Source organism: Oncorhynchus keta, chromosome 11 (assembly GCF_023373465.1).
Source record: "Oncorhynchus keta strain PuntledgeMale-10-30-2019 chromosome 11, Oket_V2, whole genome shotgun sequence".
In the NCBI taxonomy this organism is placed as follows: Eukaryota; Metazoa; Chordata; class Actinopteri; order Salmoniformes; family Salmonidae; genus Oncorhynchus; species Oncorhynchus keta.
In genome coordinates, this window is record NC_068431.1 from 4,535,255 (window position 1) to 4,562,373 (window position 27,119).

General features: G+C 51.3%; 1 protein-coding gene across 1 annotated transcript in view; it reads right to left on the minus strand.

Annotated features, from left to right (window-relative positions):
- LOC127906216 (relaxin receptor 2-like) overlaps positions 1-27,119 on the minus strand; it is a 145,754-nt gene that overhangs the window by 33,835 nt on the left and 84,800 nt on the right. Inside the window, exons 11-12 of the mRNA XM_052457497.1 lie at positions 6,730-6,801; positions 6,102-6,173 (exon numbers count right to left, since the gene is read on the minus strand). Coding sequence (XP_052313457.1) covers positions 6,102-6,173; positions 6,730-6,801 — 144 coding nt within the window. The remainder of the gene's footprint in view (positions 1-6,101; positions 6,174-6,729; positions 6,802-27,119) is intronic.

A 27,119-nucleotide genomic window follows, 5' to 3' on the forward strand; every position in this document is an offset into this window, starting at 1 on the left:
TGGAGAAGATGTTGCCAGGGCTGGTGGAGAAGATGTTACCAGGGCTAGTGGAGAAGATGTTGCCAGGGCTGGTGGAGAAGATGTTGCCAGGGCTACTGGAGAAGATGTTGCCAGGGCTAGTGGAGAAGATGTTACCAGGGCTAGTGGAGAAGATGTTGCCAGGGCTGGTGGAGAAGATGTTGCCAGGGCTACTGGAGAAGATGTTGCCAGGGCTAGTGGAGAAGATGTTGCCAGGGCTGGTGGAGAAGATGTTGCCAGGGCTAGTGGAGAAGATGTTACCAGGGCTAGTGGAGAAGATGTTGCCAGGGCTAGTGGAGAAGATGTTGCCAGGGCTAGTGGAGAAGATGTTGCCTAGTGGAGAAGATGCTTGGTGGAGAAGATGTTACCAGGGCTAGTGGAGAAGATGTTACCAGGGCTAGTGGAGAAGATGTTACCAGGGCTAGTGGAGAAGATGTTGCCAGGGCTAGTGGAGAAGGGATGTTTTGCCAGGGCAACTGGAGAAGATGTTGCCAGGGCTAGTGGAGAAGATGTTGCCAGGGCTAGTGGAGAAGATGTTGCCAGGGCTAGTGGAGAAGATGTTGCCAGGGCTAGTGGAGAAGATGTTGCCAGGGCTGGTGGAGAAGATGTTACCAGGGCTAGTGGAGGGCTGGTGGAGATGTTGCCAGGGCTAGTGGAGAAGATGTTGCCAGGGCTAGTGGAGAAGATGTTACCAGGGCTAGTGGAGAAGATGTTACCAGGGCTAGTGGAGAAGATGTTGCCAGGGCTAGTGGAGAAGATGTTGCCAGGGCAACTGGAGAAGATGTTGCCAGGGCTAGTGGAGAAGATGTTGCCAGGGCAAACTGGAGAAGATGTTGCCAGGGCTAGTGGAGAAGATGTTACCAGGGCTAGTGGAGAAGATGTTGCCAGGGATAGTGGAGAAGATGTTGCCAGGGAGGGGGAGATGTTGCCAGGGCTAGTGGAGAAGATGTTGCCAGGGCTAGTGGAGAAGATGTTGCCAGGGCTACTGGAGAAGATGTTACCAGGGCTAGTGGAAAAGATGTTGCCAGGGCTAGTGGAGAAGATGTTGCCAGGGCAACTGGAGAAGATGTTGCCAGGGCTAGTGGAGAAGATGTTGCCAGGGCAACTGGAGAAGATGTTGCCAGGGCTAGTGGAGAAGATGTTACCAGGGCTAGTGGAGAAGATGTTGCCAGGGATAGTGGAGAAGATGTTGCCAGGGAGGGGGGAGATGTTGCCAGGGCCAGTGGAGAAGATGTTACCAGGGCTAGTGGAGAAGATGTTGCCAGGGCTAGTGGAGAAGATGTTGCCAGGGCTACTGGAGAAGATGTTGCCAGGGCTACTGGAGAAGATGTTGCCAGGGCTAGTGGAGAAGATGTTGCCAGGGCTAGTGGAGAAGATGTTGCCAGGGCTAATGGAGAAGGTGTTGCCAGGGAGGGTGGAGAAGATGTTGCCAGGGCTAGTGGAGAAGATGTTACCAGGGCTAGTGGAGAAGATGTTGCCAGGGCTACTGGAGAAGATGTTACCAGGGCTACTGGAGAAGATGTTGCCAGGGCTAGTGGAGAAGATGTTGCCAGGGCTAGTGGAGAAGATGTTGCCAGGGCTAGTGGAGAAGATGTTGCCAGGGCTAGTGGAGAAGATGTTACCAGGGCTACTGGAGAAGATGTTGCCAGGGCTAGTGGAGAAGATGTTGCCAGGGCTAGTGGAGAAGATGTTGCCAGGGCTAGTGGAGAAGATGTTGCCAGGGCTAGTGGAGAAGATGTTACCAGGGTTAATGGAGAAGATGTTGCCAGGGCTAGTGGAGAAGATGTTGCCAGGGCTAGTGGAGAAGATGTTACCAGGGCTAGTGGAGAAGATGTTGCCAGGGCTGGTGGAGAAGATGTTGCCAGGGCTAGTGGAGAAGATGTTGCCAGGGCTGGTGGAGAAGATGTTGCCAGGGCTAGTGGAGAAGATGTTGCCAGGGCAACTGGAGAAGATGTTGCCAGGGCTAGTGGAGAAGATGTTACCAGGGCTAGTGGAGAAGATGTTGCCAGGGATAGTGGAGAAGATGTTGCCAGGGAGGGGGAAGATGTTGCCAGGGCCAGTGGAGAAGATGTTACCAGGGCTAGTGGAGAAGATGTTGCCAGGGCTAGTGGAGAAGATGTTGCCAGGGCTACTGGAGAAGATGTTGCCAGGGCTAGTGGAGAAGATGTTGCCAGGGCTAGTGGAGAAGATGTTGCCAGGGCTAGTGGAGAAGATGTTGCCAGGGCTAATGGAGAAGGTGTTGCCAGGGAGGGTGGAGAAGATGTTGCCAGGGCTAGTGGAGAAGATGTTACCAGGGCTAGTGGAGAAGATGTTGCCAGGGCTACTGGAGAAGATGTTACCAGGGCTACTGGAGAAGATGTTGCCAGGGCTAGTGGAGAAGATGTTGCCAGGGCTAGTGGAGAAGATGTTGCCAGGGCTAGTGGAGAAGATGTTGCCAGGGCTAGTGGAGAAGATGTTACCAGGGCTACTGGAGAAGATGTTGCCAGGGCTAGTGGAGAAGATGTTGCCAGGGCTAGTGGAGAAGATGTTGCCAGGGCTAGTGGAGAAGATGTTGCCAGGGCTAGTGGAGAAGATGTTACCAGGGTTAATGGAGAAGATGTTGCCAGGGCTAGTGGAGAAGATGTTACCAGGGCTAGTGGAGAAGATGTTGCCAGGGCTGGTGGAGAAGATGTTGCCAGGGCTAGTGGAGAAGATGTTGCCAGGGCTGGTGGAGAAGATGTTGCCAGGGCTACTGGAGAAGATGTTGTCAGGGCTAGTGGAGAAGATGTTACCAGGGTTAGTGGAGAAGATGTTGCCAGGGCTAGTGGAGAAGATGTTGCCAGGGCTAGTGGAGAAGATGTTGCCAGGGCTAGTGGAGAAGATGTTGCCAGGGCTGGTGGAGAAGATGTTGCCAGGGCTAGTGGAGAAGATGTTGCCAGGGCTAGTGGAGAAGATGTTGCCAGGGCTAGTGGAGAAGATGTTACCAGGGCTAGTGGAGAAGATGTTACCAGGGCTAGTGGAGAAGATGTTACCAGGGCTGGTGGAGAAGATGTTGCCAGGGCTACTGGAGAAGATGTTACCAGGGCTGGTGGAGAAGATGTTGCCAGGGCTACTGGAGAAGATGTTACCAGGGCTAGTGGAGAAGATGTTACCAGGGCTAGTGGAGAAGATGTTACCAGGACTAGTGAAGAAGATGTTACCAGGGCTAGTGGAGAAGATGTTGTCAGGGCTAGTGGAGAAGATGTTACCAGGGCTACTGGAGAAGATGTTACCAGGGCTACTGGAGAAGATGTTGCCAGGGCTAATGGAGAAGATGTTGCCAGGGCTAGTGGAGAAGATGTTGCCAGGGCTAGTGGAGAAGATGTTGCCAGGGCTAGTGGAGAAGATGTTGCCAGTGCTAGTGGAGAAGATGTTGCCAGGGCTGGGGCTAGGAGAAGATGTTGCCAGGGCTAGTGGAGAAGATGTTGCCAGGGCTAGTGGAGAAGATGTTGCCAGGGCTACTGGAGAAGATGTTGCCAGGTCTAGTGGAGAAGATGTGGAGAAGATGTTGCCAGGGCTAGTGGAGAAGATGTTGCCAGGGCTAGTGGAGAAGATGTTGCCAGGGCTAGTGGAGAAGATGTTGCCAGGGCTGGTGGAGAAGATGTTGCCAGGGCTAGTGGAGAAGATGTTGCCAGGGCTAGTGGAGAAGATGTTGCCAGGGCTAGTGGAGAAGATGTTGCCAGGGCTAGTGGAGAAGATGTTGCCAGGGCTAGTGGAGAAGATGTTGCCAGGGCTAGTGGAGAAGATGTTGCCAGGGCTAGTGGAGAAGATGTTGCCAGGGCTAGTGGAGAAGATGTTGCCAGGGCTAGTGGAGAAGATGTTGCCAGGGCTAGTGGAGAAGATGTTGCCAGGGCTGGTGGAGAAGATGTTGCCAGGGATAGTGGAGAAGATGTTGCCAGGGCTAGTGGAGAAGATGTTGCCAGGACTAGTGGAGAAGATGTTGCCAGGGCTAGTGGAGAAGATGTTGCCAGGGCTGTACTTGCATCCCGTCTCCCAGTGTCTGTAGTTACGGAATGCAGACACCACAAATGGAAGCATCAGGGAGTTTTGTCCTTTTCTTCCTTTTTTTCCTTTTTTGTTGGTGACGTCGAGTTCGGGTGTCGCTGCCTCGGGGATGCCTCAGCTGGCTCGTCAGGCTTCTATGCCTCAGGTGGCTCGTCAGGCTTCTATGCCTCAGCTGGCTCGTCAGGCTTCTATGCCTCAGCTGGCTCGTCATGTCAGGCTTCTATGCCTCAGCTGGCTCATCAGGCTTCTATGCCTCAGCTGGCTCGTCAGGCTTCTATGCCTCAGCTGGCTCGTCAGGCTTCTATGCCTCAGCTGGCTCGTCAGGCTTCTATGCCTCAGCTGGCTCGTCAGGCTTCTATGCCTCAGGTGGCTCGTCAGGCTTCTATGCCTCAGCTGGCTCGTCAGGCTTCTATGCCTCAGCTGGCTCGTCAGGCTTCTATGCCTCAGCTGGCTCGTCAGGCTTCTATGCCTCAGCTGGCTCGTCAGGCTTCTATGCCTCAGGTGGCTCGTCAGGCTTCTATGCCTCAGGTGGCTCGTCAGGCTTCTATGCCTCAGGTGGCTCGTCAGGCTTCTATGCCTCAGGTGGCTCGTCAGGCTTCTATGCCTCAGCTGGCTCGTCAGGCTTCTATGCCTCAGCTGGCTCGTCAGGCTTCTATGCCTCAGCTGGCTCGTCAGGCTTCTATGCCTCAGCTGGCTCGTCAGGCTTCTATGCCTCAGGTGGCTCGTCAGGCTTCTATGCCTCAGCTGGCTCGTCAGGCTTCTATGCCTCAGCTGGCTCGTCAGGCTTCTATGCCTCAGCTGGCTCGTCAGGCTTCTATGCCTCAGCTGGCTCGTCAGGCTTCTATGCCTCAGCTGGCTCGTCAGGCTTCTATGCCTCAGCTGGCTCGTCAGGCTTCTATGCCTCAGCTGGCTCGTCAGGCTTCTATGCCTCAGGTGGTTCCTCAGCTGGCAGGCTTCTATGCCTCAGGTGGCTCGTCAGGCTTCTATGCCTCAGCTGGCTCGTCAGGCTTCTATGCCTCAGCTGGCTCGTCAGGCTTCTATGCCTCAGCTGGCTCGTCAGGCTTCTATGCCTCAGCTGGCTCGTCAGGCTTCTATGCCTCAGCTGGCTTGAAAGCCTCGTTTTGCTCGGCCAGCTCCCACGCCATGCTTCGGACGGCTCGACAGGCACCCACGCCAAGCTCGGCCTCAGCTGGCGCCAGGCTCCCTCGCTGGCTCGCCTTCTATGCCTCAGCTGGCTCGCCAAGCTCCCTCGCCAGGCTCCCTCGCCCGGCTTCTCCAGGCTCCAGGCTCGCCTCAGCTGGCTCGGGTCTCCTGGCTGGCCTCGGCTTCTATGCCTCGCTGGCTGGCTCCCTCACGCCATGCCTCGCCCGTCTCCCTCACGCCATGCTTCAGACGGCTTCTCCCAGGCTTCTCCCAGCTGGCTCCAGGGACCTTTTCCCAGGCTCCCTCGCCTCGCCCGGCTCCCCAGGCTCCCTCGCCTCACTGGGACCTTCTCCCCAGGCTCCCTCGCCTCGCCCGGGACCTTCTCCCCAGGCTCCCTCGCCTCACCCGGGACCTTCTCCCCAGGCTCCCTCGCCTCGCCCGGCTCCCCAGGCTCCCACGCCTCGCCCGGGACCTTCTCCCCAGGCTCCCTCGCCTCACCCGGGACCTTCTCCCCAGGCTCCCTCGCCTCGCTCGGCTCCCCAGGCTCCCACGCCTCGCCCGGGACCTTCTCCCCAGGCTCCCTCGCCTCGCCCGGCTCCCCAGGCTCCCACGCCTCGCCCGGCTCCCCAGGCTCCCACGCCTCGCCCGGGACCTTCTCCCCAGGCTCCCACGCCTGTATTGCTTTTCCAGTCTTTGATGTCCAACAATGTATTTATGAGCGATATTTTTATTTTACATTTATAATCGTTTTGCTCATATCTTGGGGGGCCGCCAGTTGAGAAACCCTGCACTATATACTGCACTAGTTTTGACCAAAGTTTTCCCAAATGGTACCCTACTCTCTATATAGTGCACTAGTTTCGACCAGAGACCAAAGGGAATAGTGTACCATTTTGGGACACAGTTTTGTGACTCACAATTTGACAAGGGACTTTAAGCTCTTAAAGGTGTTTTTGGGGAGCTCCTTAATCCGGTTGTTGGACAGGTCTCTAAAAAACAGGGAGAGTAGGAAGAGAGCCACGGGAGAGAGAGGAGGATGGGGCGAGGGAGAGAGAGAGAGAGAGAGGGAGGGGGCGAGAGAGAGAGAGAGAGAGAGAGAGAGAGAGAGAGAGAGAGAGAGAGAGAGAGAGAGAGAGAGAGAGAGAGAGAGAGAGAGAGAGAGAGAGAGAGAGAGAGAGAGAGAGGGAGGGGGCGAGAGAGAGAGAGAGACAGAGAGAGACAGAGAGAGAGAAAACCAGATTAAAATAAACGAAAGGTGAAATTGGATGAAATAGCAGAAATCCCCCCTACACTTCTCCCTCCTTGCAGCAGTTTACTATTTAATTTCAACACGTTTCAAGCTACTGAGGTTCATCCATTGAGAATGTATCATTTTTCTCATTTTATAAAAGACTGACATGTCAGAGTATCAGACGTGCATCCCAAGTGAGCCCTTTTCCGTATATAGTGCACTATATTTTAACAAGGCCCATAGAGCTCTGTTCAACAGTAGCACACACTACAAAGAGAACAGGCGTCCATTTGGGACGAGTGATTTGTACTCACAGCTCCTCCAGCAGCACCAGAGTCTGAAAAGAGCGAACAGGAAGAGCATGAATCCTGTTGTTCATCAGGAGGCTAACAGGGAAAGAGAGAATTACTATGGTTTAGTGGTTTCAACTACTTATCACACACACACACACACACACACACACACACACACACACACACACACACACACACACACACACACACACACACACACACACACACACACACACACACAGTGAGTGAATGTCTGAGTCACAACAACCAAATTAAAAACTTCCAGACAGTCCCCCAGGCACAGAGAGGCAGAAACACCACGTATCACATCTCCCCCTCACTACTTATCACATCTCCCCCTCACTACATATCACATCTCCCCCTCACCACTTATCACACCTCCCCCTCACCATGTTTCACATCTCCCCCTCACATCTCCCCCTCACTACGTATCACATCTCCCCCTCACTACTTATCACATCTCCCCCTCACTACTTATCACACTCCCCCCACTACTTATCACACCTCCCCCACTACTTATCACACCTCCCCCTCACTACTTATCACACTTCACCTCACTACTTATCACACCTCCCCTCACATCTTACCACACCTCCTCACTACTTATCAAATCTCCCCTCACTACTTATCACACCTCCCCTCACTACTTATCACACCTCCCCCACTACTTATCACATCTCCCCTCACTAATTATCACATCTCCCCCTCACTACTTATCACACCTCCCCCTCACTACTTATCACACCTCCCCTCACTACTTATCACATCTCCCCCTCACTACTTATCACATCTCCCCTCACTACATATCACACCTCCCCTCACTACTTATCACACCCCCCACTAATTATCACATCTCCCCCTCACTACTTATCACACCTCCCTCCTCACATCTTACCACACCACCCCCCTCACATGTCACCACCTTCCGGAGACACCTGAAACCCCACCTCTTTAAGGAATACCTAGGATAGGATAAGTAATCCTTCTCACCCCCCCCCCCCTTAAGATTTAGATGCACTATTGTAAAGTGACTATTCTACTGGATGTCATAAGGTGAATGCACCAATTTGTAAGTCGCTCTGGATAAGAGCGTCTGCTAAATGACTTAAATGTAATGTAAATGTATGTTACCACACCTCCCGCCTCACATCTTACCACACCTCCCCCCTCACATCTTACCACACCACCCCCACCTCACCACACCTCCCCCTAACATCTTACTACACCTCCCCTCACATCTTACCACACCACCCCTCACATCTTACCACACCTCCCCTCTAACATCTTACCACACCTCCCACCTCACATCTTACCAGACCTCCCCCTCACATCTTACCACACATGCCCCCTCACATCTTACCACACCTGCCCCTCACATCTTACAACACCACCCCCTCACATCTTATCACACCCCCCCTCACTACTTATCACACCTCCCCTCACTACTTATCACACCTCCCCTCACTACTTATCAAATCTCCCCCTCACTACTTATCACACCTCCCCTCACTACTTATCACACCTCCCCTCACTACTTATCACATCTCCCCTCACTACTTATCACACCTCCCCCTCACTACTTATCACATCTCCCCTCACTACTTATCACACCTCCCCCTCACTACTTATCACACCCCCTCACTACTTATCACATCTCCCCCTCACTACTTATCACACCTCCCTCCTCACATCTTACCACACTTCCTCCTCACATCTTACCACACCTCCCCTCACATCTTACCACACCACCCCCTCACATGTTACCACACCTCCCGCCTCACATCTTACCACACCACCCCCTCACGTCTTACCACACCTCCCCTAACATCTTACCACACCTCCCACCTCACATCTTACCACACCTCCCCCTCACATCTTACCACACCACCCCCCTCACATCTTACCACACCTCCCGCCTCACATCTTACCACACCACCCCCACCTCACCACACCTCCTCCCTCACATCTTACCACACCTGCCCCCTCACATCTTACCACACCACCCCCTCACATCTTACCACACCTCCCCTCACATCTTACCACATCTCCCCCTCACATCTTACCACACCACACCACCCCCACCTCACCACACCTCCCACCTCACATCTTACCACACCTCCCCCTCACATCTTACCACACCACCCCCTCACATCTTACCACACCTCCCGCCTCACATCTTACCACACCACCCCCACCTCACCACACCTCCTCCCTCACATCTTACCACACCTGCCCCCTCACTACTTATCACACCTCCCCCACTACTTATCACACCTCCCCTCACTACTTATCACACCTGAACTATTGTAAAGTGACTATTCTACTGGATGTCATAAAGTTAATGCACCAATTTGTAAGTCGCTCTGGATAAGAGCGTCTGCTAAATGACTTAAATGTAATGTAAATGTATGTTACCACACCTCCCGCCTCACATCTTACCACACCTCCCCTCACATCTTACCACACCACCCCCACCTCACCACACCTCCCCCCTAACATCTTACTACACCTCACCCCTCACATCTTACCACACCACCCCCCTCACATCTTACCACACCTCCCCTCTAACATCTTACCACACCTCCCACCTCACATCTTACCAGACCTCCCCCCTCACAACTTACCACACATGCCCCCTCACATCTTACCACACCTGCCCCTCACATCTTACAACACCACCCCTCACATCTTATCACACCTCCCCTCACTACTTATCACACCTCCCCCTCACTACTTATCACACCTCCCCCTCACTACTTATCACATCTCCCCCTCACTACTTATCACACCTCCCCTCACTACTTATCACACCTCCCCCTCACTACTTATCACATCTCCCCCTCACTACTTATCACACCTCCCCTCACTACTTATCACATCTCCCCCTCACTACTTATCACACCTCCCCCTCACTACTTATCACACCCCCTCACTACTTATCACATCTCCCCCTCACTACTTATCACACCTCCCTCCTCATCTTACCACACCTCCCTCCTCATCTTACCACACCTCCCTCCTCACATCTTACCACACCTCCCCCCTCACATCTTACCACACCACCCCCTCACATCTTACCACACCTCCCGCCTCACATCTTACCACACCACCCCCACCTCACCACACCTCCTCCCTCACATCTTACCACACCTGCCCCCTCACTACTTATCACACCTCCCCCTCACTACTTATCACACCTCCCCCTCACTACTTATCACACCTGAACTATTGTAAAGTGACTATTCTACTGGATGTCATAAGGTGAATGCACCAATTTGTAAGTCGCTCTGGATAAGAGCGTCTGCTAAATGACTTAAATGTAATGTAAATGTATGTTACCACACCTCCCGCCTCACATCTTACCACACCTCCCCCTCACATCTTACCACACCTCCCCCACCTCACCACACCTCCCCTCACATCTTACTAGACCTCCCCCTCACATCTTACCACACCTCCCCCTCACATCTTACCACACCTCCCCTCTAACATCTTACCACACCTCCCACCTCACATCTTACCAGACCTCCCCCCTCACAACTTACCACACCTGCCCCCTCACATCTTACCACACCTGCCCCTCACATCTTACAACACCACCCCCTCACATCTTATCACACCTCCCCCCTCACTACTTATCACACCTCCCCTCACTACTTATCACACCTCCCCTCACTACTTATCACATCTCCCCCTCACTACTTATCACACCTCCCCTCACTACTTATCACACCTCCCCTCACTACTTATCACATCTCCCCTCACTACTTATCCCACCTCCCCTCACTACTTATCACATCTCCCCCTCACTACTTATCACACCTCCTCACTACTTATCACACCCCCCTCACTACTTATCACATCTCCCCTCACTACTTATCACACCTCCCTCCTCACATCTTACCACACCTCCCTCCTCACATCTTACCACACCTCCCCCTCACATCTTACCACACCACCCCCCCACATCTTACCACACCTCCCGCCTCACATCTTACCACACCCCCCTCACATCTTACCACACCTCCCCCTAACATCTTACCACACCTCCCACCTCACATCTTACCACACCTCCCCCTCACATCTTACCACACCACCCCTCACATCTTACCACACCACCCCCACCTCACCACACCTCCTCCCTCACATCTTACCACACCTGCCCCCTCACATCTTACCACACCACCCCTCACATCTTACCACACATCCCCTCACATCTTACCACACCTCCCCCTCACATCTTACCACACCACCCCCACCTCACCACACCTCCCACCTCACCACCTCACATCTTACCACACCTCCCCCTCACATCTTACCACACCACCCCCTCACATCTTACCACACCTCCCGCCTCACATCTTACCACACCACCCCCCACCTCACCACACCTCCTCCCTCACATCTTACCACACCTGCCCCCTCACATCTTACCACACCACCCCCACATCTTACCACACTCCCCTCACATCTTACCACACCTCCACCCTCACATCTTACCACACCACCCCCACCTCACCACACCTCCCACCTCACATCTTACCACACCTCCCCTCACATCTTACCACACCACCCCCTCACATCTTACCACACCTCCCGCCTCACATCTTACCACACCACCCCCACCTCACCACACCTCCTCCCTCACATCTTACCACACCTGCCCCCTCACATCTTACCACACCACCCCCTCACATCTTACCACACCTCCCCTCACATCTTACCACACCTCCCCTCACATCTTACCACACCTCCCCCTCATCTTACCACAACACCGCCCTCACATCTTACCACACCTCCCGCTCACATTTTACCACAACTCCCCTCACATCTTACCACACCTCCCAGTCACATCTTAACACACTTCCCCTAACCTCTTACCACACCTCCCCCTCACCTCTTACCCTCCCCTCACCTCTTACCCCTCCTCCTCCTCATCTTACCACACCACCCCCTCACATCTTACCACACCTGCCCCTCACATCTTACAACACCACCCCTCACATCTTATCACACCTCCCCCTCACTACTTATCACACCTCCCCTCACTACTTATCACACCTCCCCTCACTACTTATCACATCTCCCCCTCACTACTTATCACACCTCCCTCACTACTTATCACACCTCCCCTCACTACTTATCACATCTCCCCTCACTACTTATCCCACCTCCCCTCACTACTTATCACATCTCCCCCTCACTACTTATCACACCTCCCCTCACTACTTATCACACCCCCTCACTTATCACATCTCCCCTCACTACTTATCACACCTCCCTCCTCACATCTTACCACACCTCCCCCTCACATCTTACCACACCTCCCCCTCACATCTTACCACACCACCCCCCTCACATGTTACCACACCTCCCGCCTCACATCTTACCACACCACCCCCTCACATCTTACCACACCTCCCCCTAACATCTTACCACACCTCCCACCTCACATCTTACCACACCTCCCCTCACATCTTACCACACCACCCCCTCACATCTTACCACACCACCCCCACCTCACCACACCTCCTCCCTCACATCTTACCACACCTGCCCCTCACATCTTACCACACCACCCCTCACATCTTACCACACATCCCCTCACATCTTACCACACATCCCCCTCACATCTTACCACACCACCCCCACCTCACCACACCTCCCACCTCACATCTTACCACACCTCCCCCCTCACATCTTACCACACCACCCCCTCACATCTTACCACACCTCCCCCCTCACATCTTACCACACCACCCCCACCTCACCACACCTCCTCCCTCACATCTTACCACACCTGCCCCCTCACATCTTACCACACCCCCCCCTCACATCTTACCACACCTCCCCCTCACATCTTACCACACCTCCCCCCTCACATCTTACCACACCACCCCCACCTCACCACACCTCCCCCCTCACATCTTACCACACCCCCCCCTCACATCTTACCACACCACCCCCTCACATCTTACCACACCTCCCGCCTCACATCTTACCACACCACCCCCACCTCACCACACCTCCTCCCTCACATCTTACCACACCTGCCCCTCACATCTTACCACACCACCCCTCACATCTTACCACACCTCCCCCTCACATCTTACCACACCTCCCCTCACATCTTACCACACCTCCCCCTCACATCTTACCACAACACCGCCTCACATCTTACCACACCTCCCGCTCACATTTTACCACAACTCCCCCTCACATCTTACCACACCTCCCAGTCACATCTTAACACACTTCCCCCTAACCTCTTACCACACCTCCCCCCTCACCTCTTACCCCTCTCCCCTCACCTCTCACCCCTCCTCCCCCTCACATCTTACCACACCACCCCCTCACATCTTACCACACCTCCCCCCTCACATCTTACCACATCTCCCCCACATCTTACCACACCTCCCCCTCACATCTTACCACACCTCCCCCTCACATCTTACCACACCACCCCCTCACATCTTACCACACCTCCCCTCACATCTTACCACACCTCCCCTCACATCTTACCACACCTCCCCTCACATCTTACCACACCACCCCCTCACATCTTACCACACCTCCCCTCACATCTTACCACACCACCCCCTCACATCTTACCACACCACCCCCCACCTCACCACACCTCCTCCCTCACATCTTACCACACCTGCCCCCTCACATCTTACCACACCCCCCTCACATCTTACCACCCTCCCCTCACATCTTACCACACCTCCCCTCACATCTTACCACACCACCCCCACCTCACCACACCTCCCACCTCACATCTTACCACACCTCCCCTCACATCTTACCACACCACCCCCTCACATCTTACCACACCTCCCGCCTCACATCTTACCATACGACCCCCCACCTCACCACACCTCCTCCCTCACATCTTACCACACCACCCCTCACATCTTACCACACCTCCCCTCACATCTTACCACACCTCCCCCTCACATCTTACCACACCACCCCCACCTCACCACACCTCCCACATCTTACCACACCTCCCCCTCACATCTTACCACACCACCCCCTCACATCTTACCACACCTCCCGACTCACATCTTACCACACCACCCCCACCTCACCACACCTCCTCCCACATCTTACCACACCTGCCCCCTCACATCTTACCACACCACCCCCTCACATCTTACCACACCTCCCTCACATCTTACCACACCTCCCCTCACATCTTACCACACCTCCCCCACATCTTACCACAACACCGCCCTCACATCTTACCACACCTCCCGCCACATTTTACCACAACTCCCCACATCTTACCACACCTCCCCTCACATCTTAACACACTTCCCCCTAACCTCTTACCACAACACCGCCTCACATCTTACCACACCTCCCGCTCACATTTTACCACACCACCCCTCACATCTTACCACACCTCCCCTCACATCTTACCACACCTCCCCTCACATCTTACCACACCTCCCCCTCACATCTTACCACAACACCGCCCTCACATCTTACCACACCTCCCGCTCACATTTTACCACAACTCCCCCTCACATCTTACCACACCTCCCGCTCACATTTTACCACAACTCCCCTCACATCTTACCACAACTCCCCTCACATCTTACCACACCTCCCAGTCACATCTTAACACACTTCCCCTAACCTCTTGTACCACACCTCCCCCTCACCTCTTACCCCTCCCCCCTCACCTCTTACCCCTCCTCCTCACATCTTACCACACCACCCCTCACATCTTACCACACCTCCCCCTCACATCTTACCACATCTCCCCCCTCACATCTTACCACACCTCCCCCTCACATCTTACCACACCCCCTCACATCTTACCACACCACCCCCTCACATCTTACCACACCTCCCCTCACATCTTACCACACCTCCCCCCTCACATCTTACCACACCTCCCCTCACATCTTACCACACCACCCCCCTCACATCTTACCACACCTCCCCTCACATCTTACCACACCACCCCTCACATCTTACCACACCACCCCCACCTCACCACACCTCCTCCCTCACATCTTACCACACCTGCCCCTCACATCTTACCACACCACCCCTCACATCTTACCACACCTCCCTCACATCTTACCACACCTCCTCACATCTTACCACACCACCCCCACCTCACCACACCTCCCACCTCACATCTTACCACACCTCCCCCCTCACATCTTACCACACCACCCCCTCACATCTTACCACACCTCCCGCCTCACATCTTACCATACGACCCCCACCTCACCACACCTCCTCCCTCACATCTTACCACACCACCCTCACATCTTACCACACCTCCCCTCACATCTTACCACACCTCCCCTCACATCTTACCACACCACCCCCACCTCACCACACCTCCCACATCTTACCACACCTCCCCTCACATCTTACCACACCACCCCCTCACATCTTACCACACCTCCCGACTCACATCTTACCACACCACCCCACCTCACCACACCTCCTCCCTCACATCTTACCACACCTGCCCCTCACATCTTACCACACCACCCCTCACATCTTACCACACCTCCCCTCACATCTTACCACACCTCCCCTCACATCTTACCACACCTCCCCCTCACATCTTACCACAACACCGCCCTCACATCTTACCACACCTCCCCTCACATTTTACCACACTCCCCTCACATCTTACCACACCTCCCCTCACATCTTAACACACTTCCCCCTAACCTCTTACCACACCTCCCCTCACCTCTTACCCCTCCCCCTCACCTCTTACCCCCTCCCCCTCACATCTTACCACACCACCCCACATCTTACCACACCTCCCCTCACATCTTACCACATCTCCCCCTCACATCTTACCACACCTCCCCTCACATCTTACCACACCTCCCCCTCACATCTTACCACACCTCCCCCTCACATCTTACCACACCACCCCTCACATCTTACCACACCTCCCCTCACATCTTACCACACCTCCCCTCACATCTTACCACACCTCCCCTCACATCTTACCACACCACCCCCTCACATCTTACCACACCTCCCCCCGTCACATCTTACCACACCTGCCCCCTCACATCTTACCACACCTCCCCCTCACATCTTACCACACCTGCCCCCACATCTTACCACACCACCCTCCACCTCACCACACCTCCCGCTCACATCTTACCACACCTCCCCTCACATCTTACCACACCACCTCCCCTCACCACACCTCCCCCACATCTTACCACACCACCCCCACCTCACCACACCTCCCGCTCACATTTTACCACACCTCCCCTCACATCTTACCACACCTCCCCCTCACATCTTACCACACCACCTCCCCCTCACCACACCTCCCCCTCACATCTTACCACACCACCTCCCCTCACCACACCTCCCGCTCACATTTTACCACACCTCCCGCTCACATTTTACCACACCTCCCCTCACATCTTACCACACCACCTCCCCCTCCACACCTCCCGCTCACATTTTACCACACCTCCCGATCACATTTTACCACACCTCCCCTCACATCTTACCACACCACCTCCCCCTCACCACACCTCCCCTCACATCTTACCACACCTCCCCACATCACCACACCTCCCGCTCACATTTTACCACACCTCCCGCTCACATTTTACCACACCTCCCGCTCACATTTTACCACACCTCCCGCTCACATCTTACCACCGCATCTTACTACAATTCATCTTTCACTCCAGATGCTTTATCTGGACGTGGTTCTCCAGGACCTCCACCGGCCAACCAGTAGTAACATTAACATGATGCTTTATCTGGACGTGGTTCTCCAGGACCTCCACCAGCCAACCAGTAGTAACATTAACATGATGCTTTATCTGGACGTGGTTCTCCAGGACCTCCACCAGCCAACCAGTAGTAACATTAACATGATGCTTTATCTGGACGTGGTTCTACAGGACCTCTACCAGCCAACCAGTAGTAACATTAACATGATGCTTTATCTGGACGTGGTTCTACAGGACCTCCACCAGCCAACCAGTAGTAACATTAACATGATGCTTTATCTGGACGTGGTTCTACAGGACCTCCACCAGCCAACCAGTAGTAACATTAACATGATGCTTTATCTAGACGTGGTTCATCAGGACCTCCACCAGCCAACCAGCAGTAACATTAACATGATGCTTTATCTGGACGTGGTTCATCAGGACCTCCACCAGCCAACCAGTAGTAACATTAACATGATGCTTTATCTGGACGTGGTTCAACAGGACCTCCACCAGCCAACCAGCAGTAACATTAACATGATGCTTTATCTGGACGTGGTTCTCCAGGACCTCCACCGGCCAACCAGTAGTAACATTAACATGATGCTTTATCTGGACGTGGTTCTACAGGATCTCCACCAGCCAACCAGTAGTAACATTAACATGATGCTTTATCTGGACGTGGTTCATCAGGACCTCCACCAGCAGTAACATTAACATGATGCTTTATCTGGACGTGGTTCTCCAGGACCTCCACCAGCCAACCAGTAGTAACATTAACATGATGCTTTATCTGGACGTGGTTCTCCAGGACCTCCACCAGCCAAAGCCCAATAGTAACATTAACACGATGCTTTATCTGGACGTGGTTCTACAGGACCTCCACCAGCCAACCAGTAGTAACATTAACATGATGCTTTATCTGGACGTGGTTCATCAGGACCTCCACCAGCCAACCAGTAGTAACATTAACATGATGCTTTATCTGGACGTGGTTCTACAGGACCTCCACCAGCCAACCAGTAGTAACATTAACATGATGCTTTATCTGGACGTGGTTCTCCAGGACCTCCACCAGCCAACCAGTAGTAACATTAACATGATGCTTTATCTGGACGTGGTTCTACAGGACCTCCACCAGCCAACCAGTAGTAACATTAACATGATGCTTTATCTGGACGTGGTTCTACAGGACCTCCACCAGCCAACCAGTAGTAACATTAACATGATGCTTTATCTGGACGTGGTTCTACAGGACCTCCACCAGCAGTAACATTAACATGATGCTTTATCTGGACGTGGTTCATCAGGACCTCCACCAGCCAACCAGTAGTAACATTAACATGATGCTTTATCTGGACGTGGTTCTACAGGACCTCCACCAGCCAACCAGTAGTAACATTAACATGATGCTTTATCTGGACGTGGTTCTACAGGACCTCCACCAGCCAACCAGTAGTAACATTAACATGATGCTTTATCTGGACGTGGTTCTCCAGGACCTCCACCAGCCAACCAGTAGTAACATTAACATGATGCTTTATCTGGACGTGGTTCTTCAGGACCTCCAACAGCCGAAGCTAAGTAGTAACATTAACATGGTGGTTCTACAGGACCTCCACCAGCCAACCAGTAGTAACATTAACATGGTGGTTCTACAGGACCTCCACCAGCCAACCAGTAGTAGCATTAACATGATGCTTTATCTGGACGTGGTTCTTCAGGACCTCCAACAGCCGAAGCTAAGTAGTAACATTAACATGATGCTTTATCTGGACGTGGTTCTACAGGACCTCCACCAGCCAACCAGTAGTAACATTAACATGATGCTTTATCTGGACGTGGTTCTACAGGACCTCCACCAGCCAACCAGTAGTAACATTAACATGATGCTTTATCTGGACGTGGTTCTACAGGACCTCCACCAGCCAACCAGTAGTAACATTAACATGATGCTTTATCTGGACGTGGTTCATCAGGACCTCCACCAGCCAACCAGTAGTAACATTAACATGATGCTTTATCTAGACGTGGTTCACCAGGACCTCCACCAGCCAACCAGTAGTAACATTAACATGATGCTTTATCTGGACGTGGTTCTTCAGGACCTCCACCAGCCAACCAGTAGTAGCATTAACATGATGCTTTATCTGGACGTGGTTCTTCAGGACCTCCAACAGCCAACCAGTAGTAACATTAACATGGTGGTTCTACAGGACCTCCACCAGCCAACCAGTAGTAACATTAACATGATGCTTTATCTGGACGTGGTTCTCCAGGACCTCCACCAGCCAACCAGTAGTAACATTAACATGATGCTTTATCTGGACGTGGTTCTCCAGGACCTCCACCAGCCAACCAGTAGTAACATTAACATGATGCTTTATCTGGACGTGGTTCTACAGGACCTCCACCAGCCAACCAGTAGTAACATTAACATGATGCTTTATCTGGACGTGGTTCTACAGGACCTCCACCAGCCAACCAGTAGTAACATTAACATGATGCTTTATCTGGACGTGGTTCTACAGGACCTCCACCAGCCAACCAGTAGTAACATTAACATGATGCTTTATCTGGACGTGGTTCATCAGGACCTCCACCAGCCAACCAGTAGTAACATTAACATGATGCTTTATCTAGACGTGGTTCACCAGGACCTCCACCAGCCAACCAGTAGTAACATTAACATGATGCTTTATCTGGACGTGGTTCTTCAGGACCTCCACCAGCCAACCAGTAGTAGCATTAACATGATGCTTTATCTGGACGTGGTTCATCAGGACCTCCAACAGCCAACCAGTAGTAACATTAACATGATGCTTTATCTGGACGTGGTTCATCAGGACCTCCACCAGCCAACCAGTAGTAACATTAACATGATGCTTTATCTGGACGTGGTTCTACAGGACCTCCACCAGCCAACCAGTAGTAACATTAACATGATGCTTTATCTGGACGTGGTTCTACAGGACCTCCACCAGCCAACCAGTAGTAACATTAACATGATGCTTTATCTGGACGTGGTTCTCCAGGACCTCCACCAGCCAACCAGTGGTAACATTAACATGATGCTTTATCTGGACGTGGTTCTACAGGACCTCCACCAGCCAACCAGTAGTAACATTAACATGATGCTTTATCTGGACGTGGTTCATCAGGACCTCCACCAGCCAACCAGTAGTAACATTAACATGATGCTTTATCTGGACGTGGTTCATCAGGACCTCCACCAGCCAACCAGCAGTAACATTAACATGATGCTTTATCTGGACGTGGTTCACCAGGACCTCCACCAGCCAACCAGTAGTAACATTAACATGATGCTTTATCTGGACGTGGTTCATCAGGACCTCCACCAGCCAACCAGTAGTAACATTAACATGATGCTTTATCTGGACGTGGTTCTTCAGGACCTCCACCAGCCAACCAGTAGTAACATTAACATGATGCTTTATCTGGACGTGGTTCTACAGGATCTCCACCAGCCAACCAGTAGTAACATTAACATGATGCTTTATCTGGACGTGGTTCTACAGGACCTCCACCAGCCAACCAGTAGTAACATTAACATGATGCTTTATCTGGACCTGGTTCACCAGGACCTCCACCAGCCAACCAGTAGTAACATTAACATGGTGGTTCTACAGGACCTCCACCAGCCAACCAGTAGTAGCATTAACATGATGCTTTATCTGGACGTGGTTCTTCAGGACCTCCAACAGCCGAAGCTAAGTAGTAACATTAACATGATGCCTTCTAATTGCAGTCGCTGTTCTCATAATATACAGGAGAACGATCGCCTTACGGCGAGGATAGCTGTGCTACAAGCCCAGCTTCAGACGCAATCGTTAGGCAAAGGGTCATTTCAGTGTAGGAAAGGATGAAACAGCGTCTGTGCCACCAGTAAGTACAGATAGTAACGTTAGTATAAATCCCCTGGCACAGTCCCCGCATCAGGACAACTTTCTCATGATTTCTGGAGGGAAATGCTGTAGGAATGCTCAACCGGTGTCGCTCATTCAGCCGACAGAAACTTTCAACCAGGTTTCCCCATTAAGAAAGGGGCCGAGCCTTCTCTTGTCTCTACTCCTCCCGTTACGGGGTCTGAGACACCGAAGCCTCTCACCATTAGCTCTGACAAATTGAAAACCTTAGTCATTGGCGACTCCATTACCCGCAGTATTAGACTTAAAACGAATCATCCAGCGATCATACACTGTTTACCAGGGGACAGGGCTACCGACGTTAGGACTAATTTGAAGATGGTGCTGGCAAAGGCGAAAACTGGCCGGTGTAGAGAGATTAGGGATATTGTTATCCACGTCGGCACAAACGATGTTAGGATTAAACAGTCAGAGGTCACCAAGCGCAACATAGCGTCAGCGCGTAAATCAGCTAGAACGATGTGTCGGCATCGAGTAATTGTCTCTGGCCCCCGTCCCAGTTAGGGGGAGTGATGAGCTCTACAGCAAAGTCTCACAACTCAATCTCTGGTTGAAAACTGTTTTCTGCCTTTCCCAAAAGATAGAATTTGTAGATAATTGCCCCTCTTTCTGGGACTCACCCACAAACAGGACCAAGCCTGGCCTGCTGAGGAGTGACGGACTCCATCCTAGCTGGAGGGGTGCTCTCATCTTATCTACCAACATAGACAGGGCTCTAACTCCCTGTTAAGAGAATAATGTTCTCAATGTTCATAAACTGAACTTCAATTAACTACTCAGTCTTCAACCCAGAATTTGTAAGATACTGGTTGAAATGAAAACAGACAGAGGCCCAGCCTACAATAGTCAAATGTTTAATCATGAGAATGTTCTGAAGTCCACACTACAAAACCATTCATTTTATACGGGCTCCTTACACACTTACATTCACACACAAACAGTAGGTATCCTACGCACATACCGTATCTAGATCCACAATGAAATAGGCCAGGCAACGGTGCAGGCCAGGCAATAGGCTGTTAGCCAGCCTGCCAGCTTAGTGGAGTCTGCCACTAGCACAGTCAGTGTAGTCAGCTCAGCTCTATCCCCATTGAGACCGTGTCTGTGCCTCGACCTAGGTTGGGCAAAACTAAACATATCGGTGTTCGCCTTAGAAATCTCACTAGGATAAAGACCTCCTCCATTCCTGCCATTATTGAAAGAGATTGTGATACCTCACATCTCAAAATGGGGCTACCTAATGTTAGATCCCTCACTTCCAAGGCAGTTATAGTCACTACACAAACACACCTCCCCCACTATATATACAAACGCATGTGGCCCTTCAAATGAGTGGATTCGGCTATTTCAGTCACACACGTTGCTGACAGGTCTTTAAAATCAAGCACACGAGCCATGCAATCTCCACAGACAAACACGTGGCAGTAAAATGGCCTTACTTGAAGAGCTCAGTGACTTTCAATGTGGCACCGTCATATGATGACATCACATTTGTCAAATTTTGGCCCTGCTAGAGCTTCCCCAGTTATTGTGAAGTGGAAATGTCTACGAGCAACGAAGGCTCAGCCTCAAAGGTGTAGAACACGTAAGCTCACAGAACGGAACCGCCGAGTGCTGAAGTAAGTATCGCTGAAAAAATCGTCTCGGTTGCAACACTCACTACCAAGTTCCAAACTGTTCGTCAGGAGCTTTATTTAAATGGGTTTCCATGGTAGTCGAAGATCAACATGCGCAATGCCAAGCGTCGGCTGGAGTGGTGTGAAGCTAACTGCCATTGGATTCTGGAGCAGTGGAAACCTGTTCTCTGGAGTGATAAATCACGCTTCACCATCGGATGCCAGGAGAACGCTGCCTGCCCTAATGAATAGTGCCAACTGTAAAGTTTGGCGGAGGAGGAATAATGGTCTGGGGCTGTTTTTCATTGTTCAGGCCCCTTAGTTCCAGTGAAGGGAAAGCTTAACGCTACAGCATACGATGACACTCTAGACGATTCTGTGCTTCCAACTTTGTGGCAACAGTTTGGGTAAGGCCCTTTCCTGTTTCAGCATGACAGTCACCCTGTGCACAAAGGTCCATACAGAAATGGTTTGTCAAGATCTTTGTGAAAGAACTTGACTGGCCAGCACAGAGCCCTGACCTCAAGCCCATTGAACACCTTTGGGATGAATTGGAACTTCGACTGTGAGCCAGGCCTAATCGCCCTAAATCAATGTCCGACCTCACCAATGCTCTTGTGGCCAAATGGAAGCAAGTCACCAGCAGCAATGTTCCAACATCTAGTGGGAAGACCTCCCAGAGGTGTGGAGGATGTTATAGCAGCAAAAGGGGATCCCAACTCTATATGAACGCCATGATTTTGTAAGATGTTTGATGAGCAGGTGTCCATATACTTTTGTTGTGTATGTATGCCATGTTGTGTATGTGTATATCAATGAATTGGTGAGGGCTCTAGAACAGTCTGCAGCACCCGACCTCAACCTAGTAATCTCTGAAGTAAAACGTTTACTGTTTGCTGATGATCTGGTGCTTCTGTCCCCAACCAAGTAGGGTCCAGGAAAGCAACACAATTAGACACAACCAAATCATGAGAAAACAAAAAGATAATTACTTAACATATTGGAAAGAATTAACAAAAAAAACAGAGCAAACTATAATGCTATTTGGCCCTAAACAGAGAGTACACAGCGGCAGAATACCTGATCACTGTGACTGACCCCAAAATTAAGGAAAGCTTTGACTATGTACAGACTCAGTGAGCATAGCCTTGCTATCATGAAAAAATGTCATTGGCAGACCTGGCTCTCAAGAGAAAACAGGCTATATGCCCAAGCTGCAATTCCTATCCTCCTGCCAAATGTATTACCATTTCAGAGACACGTAGTATTTCTCTCAGATTACACAGCTCCATAAAGAATTTGAAAACAAACCCAATGTTGATCAACTCCCATGTCTACTGGGTGTAACCGTAAAAGCCTTGGTTTCATGCATGTTAACATTAGAAGCCTCCTCCCTAAGTTTGTTTTATTCACTGCTTTAGCACACTCTGCCAACCCGGATGTTCTAGCCTTGTCTGAATCCTGGTTTAGGAAGGCCAAGAAAAATTCAGAAATTTCCATCCCCGACTACAACATTTTCCTTCAAGATAGAACTGCTAAAGGGGGCGGAGTTGCAATCTACCCCAGAGATAACCTGCAGAGTTCTGTCACACTATCCGGGTCTAAGCTCGAACCCAAACAGTTCGAGCTTCTACTTTTAAAAATCAATCTCTCCAGAAATAAGTATTGTGTTGTTACAGACCCTCCTCAGCTCCCAGCTGTGCCCTGGACACCATATGTGAATTGATTGTCCTCCATCTATCTTCAGAGTTCGTACTGTTAGGTGACCTAAACTGGGATATGCTTAACACCCCGGCCGTCCTACAATCTGAGCTATATGCCCTCAATCTCACACAAATCATCAAGGAACCCACCAGGTACAACCCTAAATCTGTAAACAAGGGCACCCTCATAGACGTCATCCTGACCAACTGGCCCTCCAAATACACCTCCGCTGTCTTCAACCAGGATCTCAGCGATCACTGCCTCATTTCCTGTATCCGCTGCGGAGCCGCGGTCAAACGACCACCCCTCATCACTGTCAAACGCTCCCTAAAACACTTCTGCAAGCAAGCCTTTCTAATCGACCTGGCCCGGGTATCCTGGAATGATATTGACCTCATCCCGTTAGTAGAGGATGCCTGGTTGTTCTTTAAAAAGTAACTTTCCTCACCATCTTAAATAAGCATGCCGCTTTCAATAAATGTAGAACTAAGAACAGATGTAGCCCTTGGTTCACTCCAGACTTGACTGCCCTCGACCAGGAACCAATATACACATTCAGGTCAGGAAAAAAAGACTAGCTTTTTCAAACAGAGATTTGCTTCCTGCAGCACTAATTCCAAAAAGTTTTGGGACACTGTAAAGTCCATGGAGAATAAAAGCACCTCCTCCCAGCTGCCCACTGCACTGAGGCTAGGAAACACTGTCACCACTGATAAATCCATAATAATGGAGAATTTCAATAAGCATTTCTCTACGGCTGGCCATGTTTTCCACCCAACCCTTTCCAACAGCTCTGCACCCCCCGCAGCAACTTGCCCAAGTCCTCCCCCACTTCTACTTCACCCAAATACAGACAGATGTTCTGAAAGATCTGCAAAATCTGGATTCCTAGAAATCAGCTGGGCTAGACAATCTGTACTTCCTAAAACTATCCGCCGCCATTGTTGCAACCCCTAATGCTAGTCTGTTCAATCTCTCTTTTGTATCATCTGAGATTCCTCTTCAAAGGGGGAGACACTCGAGACCCAAACTGTTACAGACCTGTATCCATCCTGCCCTGCCTCTAGACCCAAACTGTTACAGACCTATATCCATCCTGCCCTGCCTCTAGACCCAAACTGTTACAGACCTATATCTATCCTGGCCTGCCTTTAGACCCAAACTGTTACAGACCTATATCTATCCTGCCCTGCCTCTAGACCCAAACTGTTACAGACCTATATGCATCCTGCCCTGCCTCTAGACCCAAACTGTTACAGACCTATATACATTCTGCCCTGCCTCTAGACCCAAACTGTTACAGACCTATATCTATCCTGGCCTGCCTTTAGACCCAAACTGTTACAGACCTATATCCATCCTGCCCTGCCTCTAGACCCAAACTGTTACAGACCTATATCTATCCTGGCCTGCCTTTAGACCCAAACTGTTACAGACCTGTATCCATCCTGCCCTGCCCTGCCTTTAGACCCAAACTGTTACAGACCTATATCCATCCTGCCCTGCCTCTAGACCCAAACTGTTATAGACATATATCCATCCTGCCCTGCCTCTAGAACCAAACTGTTACAGATCTATATCCATCCTGCCCTGCCCTGCCTCTAGACCCAAACTGTTACAGACCTATATACATTCTGCCCTGCCTCTAGACCCAAACTGTTACAGACCTGTATCCATCCTGCCCTGCCCTGCCTCTAGACCCAAACTGCTACAGACCTATATCTATCCTGCCCTGCCTCTAGACCCAAACTGTTACAGACCTATATCCATCCTGCCCTGCCTCTAGATCCAAACTGCTACAGACCTATATCTATCCTGCCCTGCCTCTAGACCCAAACTGTTATAGACCTATATCCATCCTGCCCTGCCTCTAGACCCAAACTGTTACAGACCTATATCCATCCTGCCCTGCCTCTAGACTCAAACTGCTACAGACCTATATCTATCCTGCCCTGCCTCTAGACCCAAACTGTTACAGACCTATATCCATCCTGCCCTGCCTCTAGACCCAAACTGTTACAGACCTATATCCATCCTGCCCTGCCTCTAGACCCAAACTGTTACAGACCTATATCTATCCTGCCCTGCCTCTAGACCCAAACTGTTACAGACCTATATCCATCCTGCCCTGCCTCTAGACCCAAACTGTTACAGACCTATATGCATCCTGCCCTGCCTCTAGACCCAAACTGTTATAGACATATATCCATCCTGCCCTGCCCTGCCTCTAGACCCAAACTGTTACAGACCTATATCCATCCTGCCCTGCCTCTAGACCCAAACTGTTACAGACCTATATCCATCCTGCCCTGCCTCTAGACCCAAACTGTTACAGACCTATATCCATCCTGCCCTGCCCTGCCTCTAGACCCAAACTGTTACAGACCTATATCCATCCTGCCCTGCCTCGAGACCCAAACTGTTACAGACCTATATCCATCCTGCCCCGCCCTGCCTCTAGACCCAAACTGTTACAGACCTATATCCATCCTGCCCTGCCTCTAGACCCAAACTGTTACAGACCTATATCCATCCTGCCCTGCCTCTAGACCCAAACTGTTACAGACCTATATCCATCCTGCCCTGCCTCTAGACCCAAACTGTTACAGACCTATATCCATCCTGCCCTGCCTCTAGACCCAAACTGTTACAGACCTATATGCATCCTGCCCTGCCTCTAGACCCAAACTGTTACAGACCTATATACATTCTGCCCTGCCTCTAGACCCAAACTGTTACAGATCTATATCTATCCTGGCCTGCCTTTAGACCCAAACTGTTACAGACCTATATCTATCCTGCCCTGCCTCTAGACCCAAACTGTTACAGACCTATATCCATCCTGCCCTGCCTCTAGACCCAAACTGTTACAGACCTATATCCATCCTGCCCTGCCTCTAGACCCAAACTGTTACAGACCTATATGCATCCTGCCCTGCCTCTAGACCCAAACTGTTACAGACCTATATACATTCTGCCCTGCCTCTAGACCCAAACTGTTACAGACCTATATCTATCCTGGCCTGCCTTTAGACCCAAACTGTTACAGACCTATATCCATCCTGCCCTGCCTCTAGACCCAAACTGTTACAGACCTATATCTATCCTGGCCTGCCTTTAGACCCAAACTGTTACAGACCTATATACATTCTGCCCTGCCTCTAGACCCAAACTGTTACAGACCTATATCTATCCTGGCCTGCCTTTAGACCCAAACTGTTACAGACCTATATCTATCCTGGCCTGCCTTTAGACCCAAACTGTTACAGACCTGTATCCATCCTGCCCTGCCCTGCCTTTAGACCCAAACTGTTACAGACCTATATCCATCCTGCCCTGCCTCTAGACCCAAACTGTTATAGACATATATCCATCCTGCCCTGCCTCTA